Genomic DNA, 12,663 nt, shown 5'->3' with positions numbered 1-12,663 from the left:
GTAAAACCGCAACTTTTCAAGCTTCTTTTTTCAATAGAATTGTAAAACCTTGGAACACTATCTGTAACCTCGCCCCTCACGACAAATTTTCTAGCCCAAGTTTATTCAAATATTTTCTGCGCGCCACTTAGTTTACTCTACTGGACACTACCATGATATTGACATGCCCTGCACTTGGTTCCTCTTCCGTAACTGCCCTTGCCACCGCTCTTAATTTTTGTAATTAATATTATCTGCATCTTGTTTTATAACTTTAGCTATAAGTAATTAACTAGATTTTATAACTATAATTTTTAACTATTGTAATTAATTAGATTTTTTGTATATACATATATATATATTTTTTAATTTAAGATTTTTATCGCCATTCTTTTTAGTTTTTAGGGTTGCGCCCCGCATGGGTTACTATTTTCCCGTTCGCGCAATTCCTTTTTGGTCCTTTTCTTTTTCTTTTATTTGTAAAATTTTAAGACTAATAAAGTTGATAGATTAAGAGTAACATTCTTGACACCAAGATAATGAACTGGAAAAATTTTGCTTGTAAAGCATTTTTTGCGTTTTCTTCATTAGACCTTATTGCCCGGAAAAAAAATGAAATGCGTTGAAAGCGAATAGAGAGGCATAAAATGGACAACAAAACGTGCATTGAAATGGTTGTGTACAAGCCTTGCCTGCTTAAAGTTCTCTAATTAATTTCGTGACATTTTCCGAAGATGTCAATGCACTCAATCTTTTTTCTTCGGAAATATTTTATTTGTTCACTCTAGTTCAGCAAAAATTAAAGTATTTTGGGGGAGCCAATTTACATTGTTTTTCCCAACTTGAAAGTTATAGAAAAGCGGCAACCTCGTTCCCAGGGCTTTTCCCTTGGTAATCAAGGGAAAAGCCCTAGGAACGAGGTTGGAAAAACGGTTGAAGCATACAGGGGTAAAGGGGTTAATACATTCAGATACATTTCGTTAAAAGTTTAAGGCTAGCCCTTAGAACTAAACGTTTGAGTCAAAAGCATTATCAGAGCATTAGCTTCATCACATTTGTAACAGCTTTGTTTCAAGTGGATCCACCGCGGGCAAGCGCTTTAGCTATGGAAAATCCTAACTTCAGGTCTCCCTCGCCAATTTTCCACTCACTTCAAAATGATTACAACTGAATCAAACTGAGGGGTCACGCAGAATTTTGGATAGAAATCGAACATGATTATATCAATTTGCGAGAGGAAACGAAAGCAGACAAGATATGGTATGCGGTATGAGAAATTTAGACTTGTGAACCACAAAGTTTGGTATATTTCAAGTACTTTTTTTGTTGATGTAATTCGTTTTGAACGCAAATTTGAGATTTGTCGACTTATTTTCTATTTTTTCTCTGGCTTATTGCCCGTATTTTGAACATTTTGCCCGAAAAATTTCGGCGCTGGGGGGACTGCAGCCCCCCTCGCCCGCCGTGATATTATCTTTTTCAATTGCGTTGAAGAAACCAGTGGTTACAAGTGGGGAGCTTCTGGCCCACGCCTTGCAATTGTTGTTATAGACAAGATGTTTAATAATTGTGACAGTGAAAAGCTTTTCCAATTTGGCACATTTCGTGTCACTTGCCAAATTGGAAAAAAAATACATAATTAAAAAATCGCGTTCTGATATTGCTGCGAACCTCCCAACTTATTACATAATCGTGATGTTTAGGATCAAATTTTTCAGGAATTGGACTTTCAGTGATGGCAAACACTGTTCAGCTTACCGGAATCTGGTTAGCCGAACAGATTACATCAGACTAACATCTGAGTCTCAACACGGCACAACCCGGCAGTGCAACAATGCAGTTTCCAGGTGTACCATCGACAAATATACCAAGCGTTCTTTTTTAAGACATCGCTTTTTTTTTTTTGTTTTGTTTCGCTTTTTTCTTTTGAATTTTCTTAAACACCTGCTAACTTACATCCAACCAATGTCACAAACGTTTTTAAGGATTTATTTAGAAAAGAAATCATTTCAGCCAAAATAATCCAGTTGGTCCCTGGCTGCGAGAAAGAAAACTATTTTTATAATTAGCATCGTAAAACATCTTACGATGGGTGCCGTGAAAAACCTATAGTCGACATATACCGTATTATTAAAAACTAGCAATGGTATATTGCAGTTCCTGAGTTTTGATCGGTTAACAGACAATGGTATATATAATGTTTAATAAATGAGCAGCAGTGTTTTATCAAGTTTAAAACACGAGGCGCAGCCGAGTGTTTTTGACTTGATAAAACACGAACTGCGAATTTATTGAACGGCTTTAAAATCTTCTGATGTAGATCAACTCATTCTTGCACTAATATTTAGATTTGGGGTTATTTTGGCCTAGAAAATTGGACGTAAAGTTTAGCCGTGTCTTTATCAGATATAAAGACACTCATTAAACATTAATTTCTTTTGTATTTTCTTTATGAATTATTAATGAGTTTTTTAAGAGCTTATAACCATGGGCCACAAATATAGTAGCTGAACCGCAACAATGATAACAACTGGCGGGGGAGCTCAAATATTGGGATTCTTTGGGCGGTTTTAATAAAACAATTATTCACGCTTGTTGGATATGAGATCGTTATAGCCAACTCGGCGCCTCGTTGGCTATCTACCATCTCATATCCAACGCGCGCTCGTGGAATAATTGTTAATTTAATATATGTTAAACCTTATTCGATGGTTTAAAATATATCAATACAAGCAATAAGTAGCCTGGTTTGATAGACTATAAGTGACCAAAAAATGGTTATTTGCTAAAAACAAAATCTTTGAGGGTGGTTTAAAACATTTTTATCAAGCGTTGTTCTTTATGCAGTACTAATTCCGTCAAAAATGCGTCTCCATCGAACAATGCGACGCCACATGAAACTGGAAGCAGTTTACAGGTGTAGCATAGATTTACATACTAAAAGTTTAATAAAGAGACTTCTTATTGTTTTCTCCAGACAATATAAAAATAAAATTTTGTAAAGTTTACTTTTGCAGGTGCATAATGACTTTTTCCTATCAACACCAAATCAAGAAACGAAATATATATATAAAAAGAAAGAGTTCTGGAGCACTTTACCACCTTCGTTTACTGAGGATCGTCACGGTATTATGTAAAGAAATCGTTTTACGTAAGTCATCCAGTTGGTCCGTGGCGCCGAGAAAGAAAACTATCTTAGCAGTCGTAAAACATCTTGTATGCGAAACGTCAAGTGCTCTTTAGAAACTCGACTCGATATCATGAAGAAATCTGACTGTGAATTACTATTGCAGTACTACCCAACATACTCCGAATTTGAAGACCTGCGCTCGACGTATATCGCTAGTTGTGTTTTCAACAATTTTCTATGCTTTACTGCCATCATGTTGAACATTGTTACAATCCACACGTTAAGAAAAATGTCAACGTTGCCAAAGACTTTAAAGACATTGCTCATGAGTCTTGCTGTTTCTGATGTTGGTGTTGGGTTATTGAGCCAGCCTTTATACACTTTACTTCTAGTCAACCGCTTACAAGAAGAAAATCCCAGCTGTGACTTCTACATGGCTTTTGACATCATGATCAGTTTATTTGCTATAGCTTCATTTTTTGGAGTTGTGGCCATAAGTGTCGACAGATTCTTAGCCATTCATCTTCATCTCAGATATCAGGAACTTGTGACTCACAAGCGTGTTGTTGCTGTGGTGATTTCAATATGGGTGTTGAGTGCATTTCTTGCTTTATTAACGCTCTGGGTTTCGCTTGATATAGTCTCCCAGGTTATATTCATTATTGGAGTTCTCTGCCTCCTTCTTACAACAGTGGTTTACATCAGGATTTATTTAACCGTACGACGCCACAAGAATCAGATTCAGGTCCTGCAAGTACAACAAGTACCGCAGAATGGCGATATGACAAATATTGCTAGCCTCATTAAATCTGCAGTCGGTATATTTTATGTATATCTCGTGTTTTTGGCTTGTTATTTACCTCACTTTATATGTTTGGCCGCATTTGAAATCTTCGGCCCGAGCATTGCCTTGAAGAAGTTTTATCTTTTCTCGTATATTATTGTGTATGTTAATTCTTCTCTGAACCCTGTTATCTACTGTTGGAAGATGAGACACATTCGACACGCTATCGTGGACATACTGCGGAACATGTCTTGGGCCAGAAATCCCGCATTACGCTAATCGTAAGGCTAGCGACATTCAGTGCTATCATCGTTGATACGCGCCTTCTGTATATAACAGTGACCGCGAGCAGTCTTAACTCTGGGTGCAAGAGCGTACTTAGTATTAAAACTGAGTAAAAATTAAGAATCGAGGTAGCGTAGTAACTTCTGACGCAACTAGTTAAGTGTTAGTTTAATTTGATGTTTGTAAAAAGGTCAGAATAGAAAAGTGTAAAATAAGATTATGCTATATATAACAGAATGATAGGGAATACGTAGTAAAATTTTGTTCGCTGTTGTAAATAAAAACAGCTCTACTCGCCATTGCCTTTCTTTACTGCGCCGAATAAACAAGGAGTAGCAAGTGGAAAGCGTCGTAATTATCATCATCATCATCATCATCATCATCATTATTATTAGTAGTAGTAGTAGTAGTAGTAGTAGTAGTAGTAGTAGTAGTAGTAGTAGTAACTTAGTAGTGTGTAATATAATCATAGTAGTGTTAATTTTTGAGACTTGTATTTTATCCTTATCATTCAGTTTTTAACTGCAATGTTATAATAAACTGTTATTGTTATTGTTGTATCAATTATAGAAAACTTGATGTTTTTCGTAAAAAAAAAGGAGAAGAGGATCGTAATCCCGATTTACGCAATGATTTTGCGCAATTCACGCACCACTTTTACCCCTTTCTCGTCTTCTCATTCCAGTCTTTCGCAGTCGAACCAGGTCAGGGGGGAGAGGGGGGAAAGAAAGTAGTCACTTTTCGGTGCCGGGAAACGGTGCAAGTCTGTGTCAAACAACAGTGCTAAGAAAGACGTCACCCGAAGTTGTGTTTTTTCTCAGAAAGATTTAAATATCAATGACCGCATGCGTGTGAAATGCTAATACTAGCGGTATTCACTATGCCCTTAGCAACCATTCGATAGCTACTGCGCACACTCGGTTGCCCGGCACCGCTGTGCTGCATTTTTGGGTTGTTTAACAAAGGAAGTTTCTTCTTCCCCCACCCTGATCCAGCTAAATGCTGCAATGGAGACTGCATGTTCAGATTCAGTAGTGACGGAATCTCGGAGCTCGCAGAAAGATTGTCAGAAGGTTGACTATAGAGACAATAATGGAAATGATTAAAAAGAGTCTGTCCAAAACACGAGCTGCCTTTATCCACTCCTTTTGATTCTTTACTTTCTCTTCAGACCAGTCCAGCACATTGGCTCCAAAGGGCAGTGAATCCACTATTATTTGTCTCTTAAAGAGCTTTTGCTGATGAAGGTCGCTTCTTTCCAGTGTGGGCGGTTTCATTCTCCTGGCTTCTGACATTTTTGTTCTTTTTCAGCTTTTTAAAACAGTCCTTTGCGAGCTTGCAATCGTTTTTGGGGGAGACCACGAGATTGCAGAATGAGTGATTCTCGCTTGCGCCGTCGTTTGGAGCCGAAAGCGTGCCCTTGGCACCAGACTCCTGCATGACCCATGTGTGCACGTGCGGATCACGCCGCGCGCTTTTCGTTTTTGAATACGCGCTGCTGTATAGCTCCCCCTTTGCCTCCAAATCGTTGCAGTTTATGACTTTCCGTCGTATGGCTGCACGTCGATGAATTTCGTTCCAATCCTTTGGTTTTTGACAAGGAAACAGCAATCGCGCAAGCCATTGCAAAATAACTTTCCTCATAGTCTTAGGCATTCGTCGTCTGTTGCGATGGTAAAAGTTCAAAATAAGCGTCGTAACTGCTAGAGAAGCCCCGATTTCTAACATGATTGCAAAGTAGAACTGTCCCAGAAGAGGAAAGCCGTATGATGGCATGAGCTCAGAGCTGAGCTGTTGAAAAACTGTCATGGCCAAAAGAACTGTGATACTCAGTCCAATGCGTTCACCGGACTCAGGCGGAAGAACAAAGCCTAAAAATATCATGGACGAGATCAGCGAGCATGGAATGATCAACTTCAGGATGTAATCCAGTGATTCCCGCCGGATATTTACATGAACTGTTATGTCCACAAACTCGTGCGGGCAGCACTGATATTTTCGCGCGCTTCTTTGCGTGGATAAATTCAACAGTTTCCATTCGCCATTTTTCACATAATGACTGTTGAATACACTGTCGTTTTTCGCGGCCAAATCGATCTTAAATTTATCAGCAGTCCAAGAGCCAAATTTGAGCAGACATTCCTGGTCATCGAAAGGAAAGTTTGTGATATCCACACTACAGATGCTTTTAAACAGGGCTGGGTTCAACCACATGTTGCTCCCATCATACTGCACTTCTACACTGGCGGTATATGTGGCCCTTCCTCCTCCTATTCGCTTCTCCTCGTCTATACTGTATAAATGAGAACAAAAAGAAATTCCCTCGATTAGTTTCGTTTTCTGTGTTGAAAAAGCTGATTCTTCGAATTATCTTGCCATCGTTTTATAACAAAAGCTAAAGCAGCTGTCCATTTAGTCATAATGCTTCAACAAAACACTATGACGATCTATATAATATTTTCAGATAACCGTTTAGCTAATGCAGTGACCAATAGACTTAGGCCCCATTTACATGGAAAGAGGATGATCGATCCTAGCATTAGAAATGAATTCTTTTAACTAGTACTATGCGAAATGCATAGAGACCAGTAAAGGGAATTTTGAAGATTGAACCAGATTCAAACCAGAATCAAAGTCGGCTTTTTAATATACACTCATGAATATTGAACAAATACTAAAAAAATAGCTTACTTGTTGTACAAGAGTGTGTCCGGTACCCAGATGTCTTCAGGAGACACGTGAATTTTCTTGACTCCCCCATAATACTCTGGGTCCCATTTCAGTAGATTGTTCTTCCAATACTAAACAGAAATACAGAATTCGAGAATTAGATTACATCTTTCTTACGGCTTCTAGAATATTTTGCAATTGTGATTAAGCTTTCTTGTAACATTAATTGTAATTGCTACAAATATCACGGAATAAACTAATTAATGAAACCATCAGATGTAATGTCAGCTTTAATGATCTTTTCTAAATCGATTAAAATTTTCTGCAAGTGTTATATTGAAACTGTAATCCTGTTTATATGATCGATTAGCTTTTTAGTATCATCTCTCTGTAGTTAACTCTATTCATTACCAATCGATCGTTGATAAAGAGGACTAAACGTCAGTAATGTATATGATATACTTTGTACACTTGAAAATGCTACCAGAAGATATTCTGACTAGAATTTCAGTTATGTTTAATTCAATGGATCACTTTTAGTTTATTTTCTTGCCTAAACAAAACCCGATGTGCCGAATTAAGGAAGTAACAGAATTTTAAGCTTATCTATTAAATTTATATAGTTTGACCGCACAAAGCATTAAATTGGTTTAAAATATGGCTGCAGTCTAAATCTTGTCTCATTCTCATCCAGTTCCTACTTATTTTTATTGGCTATCACACAATAAATCGTGTGAGCCTGAAACATAATCCGCAGGTTACAATGCGTTTAACAGTGATCGAAACGAGAAAGTTTGCCAAGAAACAAGATATTATTAAGGTTTTTAAAAAACTTCCAGTCTTCTTCCACCTTAATTCGCCTGGAATTTCTCCTTTTTTAACATGACTACTCGGTTAAGTGAACGTCTCTTAATTAAGACTAAAACGGGAACCGATCGCGAACTACAATACCAAGTGTGCATGAAAGGGTCTTCAGATTTTGGTGTCTATTACAAACTTGTTTTTAAATCTGGTGAACCTCAAGAAAATAATAGTGAAATAGTTAAAGTCTGCACACAGGTTTAAGTGACCCAAAAGTCCATTAAACTTTTTCCGGTGTCCGCGGCAAGAAGCAACCGGGAGTATATATATTCCTACTCCCTCTTGATGCGATGCTAGTCCATTGCAGGTTTATCCCCAGCATTTTGTCTTAACAGTTTGACGGAAGCCAAATATGATATTGTTTGGAAAGGGGTACTTTGTCCTTGTGATCTTTCTCAAGAAGACTACACAGTGGGCCAGGCCAGGGGTTGATCCCGGACCCGCGCTCTATCAGAAATAAACTAAGCCTAGTCGACTCACCTGATTCACCCAAGCGTATGTGGTGATGTACTGACTTCTTGCACTCTGTTGATATTGAAAAATCTTGAGTCAGTTCGATACCACTGGGTCGTACGTGATTTGAACTCCATGCCAAACGAGGATTGGCAGAAGAATGAGAGTTGAACGAGAGTTTTTACTCTTATCGACAATCACCTACGCGCGTTCAAACGAGCTGAGAGGAGGCGAGAGTTGGCATAATCAGCCTGTCAAGAGAGTGAAACTCTCCTCAGCACGTATAAAATTGATGTGACCAGATTAGGAATTGCCGTCAACCTCTGTCAGCAAGAAAGTCTGATTTTTCGTCAACCATTATCAACTCTCTCTCTAAGCACTTCCTTTCCGGCATTTAGTTTTTTTTTTTATTTGCAGTCAGAATTACCTCAGGCAGTCGCTGTTCATTTTTCAGTCAAACGACAACTTGCCCTAACGTTTAACTCTATCCAACGTTTTTGCTACGCTATTTTTTTTTTATTGAATGCGCCATCATGCCCGGCTTTCTTTCCCTCTGCTTCCATCTCCCACCCTTAACTTCCATACCATCCCTTACCATTTTTCACTTGATAAAATGTCGTTTGCCTAAGCTGGATCATATAATAATCATAAAATTTCAATATTTTGAGAATAAAAAGTGTTAAGATTGCATGATACAGGTGACCCTACTAGAAATTTAGTAAAGGTATGTCTAGAGGTTGTAAAAGCTCACCACATCAAGAATGCCTATTAGTTGAAAATCAAATATGACCGTGATTGGACCTGTCCCGGGTAGTCTGGGGTGAGTGTGTTTGTTGTATCCTCTGAAAAGCTCCTTGTGTAGTCGAGTTTCGTTCACTTTTAGTGCACCGTTTACTAACAAACAAAGATAAAAGAGATGAGAAAGAAGTGGATTAAACCATTTTTTCCTCACTAATCTTCAGTAGTCTCCGGCAACATTGGCAAGCTTGCTAATTTTACCTGCACCTGTTTATCCTTCGAAACTCTCTGTACTGACACGTTTTACCGGCAGTTCACTGGGTGCCCGCAAAAAACCCAAGCATTTTACGTAGCAAATAACTTCTATAATACGAAAACTTCGTACTACGGACACCATAATTATGATTTTCGCAATTAGGTGTATAGATGCGAAATCTCAAACATGTTGTGTCCATTTGTAAAACATCTCCAGTTTATCACAGCCAAAATTTTAACTGCCATGTCAGTGAACTTTACTCAACATTCTCGAATACTGCAGACTATCCCTGTCTCTTTATTTTTTCTAGTGTATTAAAATTGTTCTCAAGAACTGAGAAAAATATTCGCGTTTGATACTCTGCGGCATATGTACCAAGAGCACACTCTTTAATACCATATAGAATTAAACTTACATTACTTAACATAATATTTTGATACAAAAATTAGGTAAATTTACTCAGGATAACTAAAAAGTTAAAAAATATAGAAAATCAAATCCTCCCCTCACAAATGATCACAAATGAGAAAAAAATGTATTCTTACCTGTGGAATGTATTAAGATACAAATAAATAGTGACACTACATTTAGCCTCATTCTGCTCTGCTCAGCTCCAACGCCAGTCTAAACTGGAAAGCAAAACAATGCTCAAGAAAGGAACATATCGTTGTGCTATCTCAGTTTACTTTCAGGCAGTCCAAACAGTTAGTAAAGAGTTATCGACTGTGAGCTATTCCTGCTATTTGATTGAATCAGTTTTAATCCTGTTTAAGTTACAAAAATAAACTTAAAGTACGAAACAGTCTTCACCTGGAACAAATTAAATGTCTACAACGCAAAGCGTAATCCCTTTGAGCAAAGGGAAAGAGACTGAAAAGAGGTTAACAATAAATGTTTCGCCATATGCAGTTGATCAAGACGTTGTTCTGTTTCGCAGAGTTTGTAGTTCTGCTTACACTTGGCGTAGCTTATTCATTTGTGGCAGAAGCCTTTTTCACTTTCTCTCGAGGGAACTTCCTATCTTAGATATGTACATACTGTATGTACGTGGAGCTTGAACAGAATTTCACGAGCAACAATGTGAAGAATGTCCAATTCCGGTGCACTTGTGTACTTGAATCAATCGATCTTAATCCCATAATTTGCTTACTGTATGGTAGTGCTGACAAGCCAGTGTCTCATAATTATGTCTCGTTAAGTAGATTTTTTTGCGTTTATTTAAAAGACTTAATCGTAAAAAAATTTTTTATTGTGTTTGGATTAGTTATATAAAAAATAGTTATAGAGAGGCAGCGAAAAAAAAAAAAAAAAAAATAAAAAAAAAAAAAAAAAAAAAAAAAAAAAAAAACGGAGGGAGACCAGAGGAAAAAAAAGGGGGGGGGGAAATAAAAAGAAAAACAAAAAAAAAAAAAACAGGGGGGGAAAAAATAGATGACCTAAAAAGAGAGAAAAAAACTTAGCTGATTTGGGAAAAGTTTATTCTAAAAGGTTTAATTTGTAGTTGGGAAAGGTTCCAGTTTTGCTAAGAATGTGGTTATGCTTTTACAATACCATATACGAACAATACACCCTTACATAGACTGCAAACAGTCCTTCTTTTACTCGTAAGTCCGTGGGGGCGACTTTTAATTACCTTGTCTAGGTGCCCTCTCCTACGCAGAGGCTCCTTCACTGAAGGGGAAGAAGGCGAAAAAAAAAACACACAAAGTAAAAAAATAGGGGAAGCGCAGGCCCGTAGGCTGGTTTTTGCCCGGGTAGGTTCGTTTTCTCTTAAAACGGACCAAAGAGCTGTAGAGCGAGAATTTGCTTATTAATTTTGTCTTTATTCGTGTTACCAGAAGCACACGAAATGCTATCAGAGGTGTTACAAAACCAGCTTTTTGAAGAGTTGTTGGCCTGGAAACTGACCCGTAAGGACCACTTTTCAGGAAACGGGGGGACGCTTCGGGGAAGTTTTTCACTAAAGACCCTCAAAAATGCCTTTTCCTTCACTTTTTAGTGACTTTGTTGGTATTTCGACAGCACCTAAATTCTTCAGAGAATTGCATTAATTTTCACCGATTCCTAAATAAACGAACTAGTCTTTCATTGTGCGTTTGCCAGTCACTTGTCTAGAAGGCTCTCTGGTCGAAGATGGGGCGAAGGGAACTCGGCTCGCTTGTCTGATTTCGCCCTACGCCCCACTGGGGGGGGGGGGGGGGGGGGTTACTTATAGCAGGCTAGACCAGAAAGCTCCCGAGTTTCCACTTCCAAAATGAGCCTTGTTCTCATCGCGCAAGGCTCAGTTGCGAGATACATGTTTTGTTGATAGTTGCTTTCAATTTTATCTTGAAAGTACTCCGGCCTGAATTGTTTTATTGCACATTTTAAAAGTACCAGTCAAAAGTACGATTTTGAAAACATTATAGGCCCGATCTAAGAAGCCTGTAGGTCAGCTACGCCGTTATATCGCTACACTCGTTGTCTACCGTTATTGTCTTCGGGAGTGCAAGCGAGCTTTCTACTTCGTATACCGCGTCCAGGTACACAGGAGTATCATAATGGATGTGAAGAAGTAGAAAGGTTGGAAAAGCGGCTTTTCCCATCGATGCTCGCAAGCTGATAGCTTTTAAAATGATACTTTTGCATACAAGAATTGGATGACAAGTTTGCTTTAGGCTACCGTACGTTCATATCGTTACGGACCGCGATATTATTTTAAATATTCAAATTGGGGGAAGCAATTTGGATACATTTGAGTCACACTTTGCCTTTGCTTCTACGGCTGAAAACCCGAAAAAGAGGAGAATATAAGAAAAAAATTTAAGTAATTCTTTCATGTTTGTTGAAAATAAATACAAGTAACATATGCAAAAATTATTTTCAAGCGGACTATATATGTTGTATCATTCCGCGGACCGGACCTTTTCAGGCAGTGGGGGGGGGGGGGGGGGGGCGCCCCCCCCCCCCCCCAAAAAAAAAAAAAAAATAAAAAAAAAAAAAAAAAAAAAAAAAAAAAAAAAAAAAAATAATGGGGAGCCGAGGGAGACATCAGGCAATTGATATCTTACTGGCTGGGACCAGCTCTACATCGTGGGGAAGACTCTTCCACCACTTTGCCCCACTGTAACAGAAACTTCTTTTAAAAATCAGTACGGGGCTTAGGCAGAGCTAGCTACGGGCCTGGAGCACGGGGTTGATTTCAAAGGTGGTCTTGTATATAGACTGGCACCCAGTGGAGGTCAGTTCTTCGGTCGAGAAGAGATTGGATACTAAAAATCGTCGGTAGGGTGTGATTTCAAAAAGTCATTTTGCCCTCATCTCTTCCCGTCAAACCCCGCGTACCCTGTATTACTAGTATCCAATCTCTCCTCGACCAAACGTTGCAAAAATACTTGGAAAGTGTCTTAAAGAAGGCCCCGACAAGAATTTGGTTTTTCCTTAAAGAACCCTAGTCAGAGATCACTGTGTACAGTTGGTCGAAGAAATATCAAGCGGGAATACACCACTGAACTGTGTTCGTGTGTA

At 38.5% G+C, this 12,663-nt stretch overlaps 1 protein-coding gene and 1 pseudogene across 2 annotated transcripts; one reads left to right on the top strand and one right to left on the bottom strand.

The window, feature by feature from the left end:
• Positions 1–3,236: 3,236 nt before the first annotated feature.
• On the top strand, positions 3,237–4,172 carry LOC144647592 (adenosine receptor A2b-like). Its single transcript, XM_078507377.1, has one exon. It carries the CDS (start codon positions 3,240–3,242, stop codon positions 4,170–4,172), a length of 933 nt encoding a protein of 310 aa, XP_078363503.1. The 5' UTR covers positions 3,237–3,239.
• Positions 4,173–4,903: 731 nt separating this feature from the next.
• LOC144647235 (neuronal acetylcholine receptor subunit alpha-10-like) lies at positions 4,904–9,813 on the bottom strand (annotated as a pseudogene). Its single transcript, XR_013569549.1, has 5 exons — positions 9,702–9,813; positions 8,914–9,056; positions 8,190–8,234; positions 6,870–6,979; positions 4,904–6,471 (listed from the first exon to the last, which is right to left on the bottom strand). The product of XR_013569549.1 is annotated as a neuronal acetylcholine receptor subunit alpha-10-like (transcript).
• Between the last annotated feature and the right edge of the window lie 2,850 nt (positions 9,814–12,663).

Source organism: Oculina patagonica, chromosome 3 (assembly GCF_052425735.1).
Source record: "Oculina patagonica isolate OP01 chromosome 3, crgOcupat, whole genome shotgun sequence".
In the NCBI taxonomy this organism is placed as follows: domain Eukaryota; kingdom Metazoa; phylum Cnidaria; class Anthozoa; order Scleractinia; family Oculinidae; genus Oculina; species Oculina patagonica.
The sequence above is the reverse complement of the archived record's forward strand: the minus strand, read 5'-3'. Positions and strand labels throughout refer to the sequence as shown.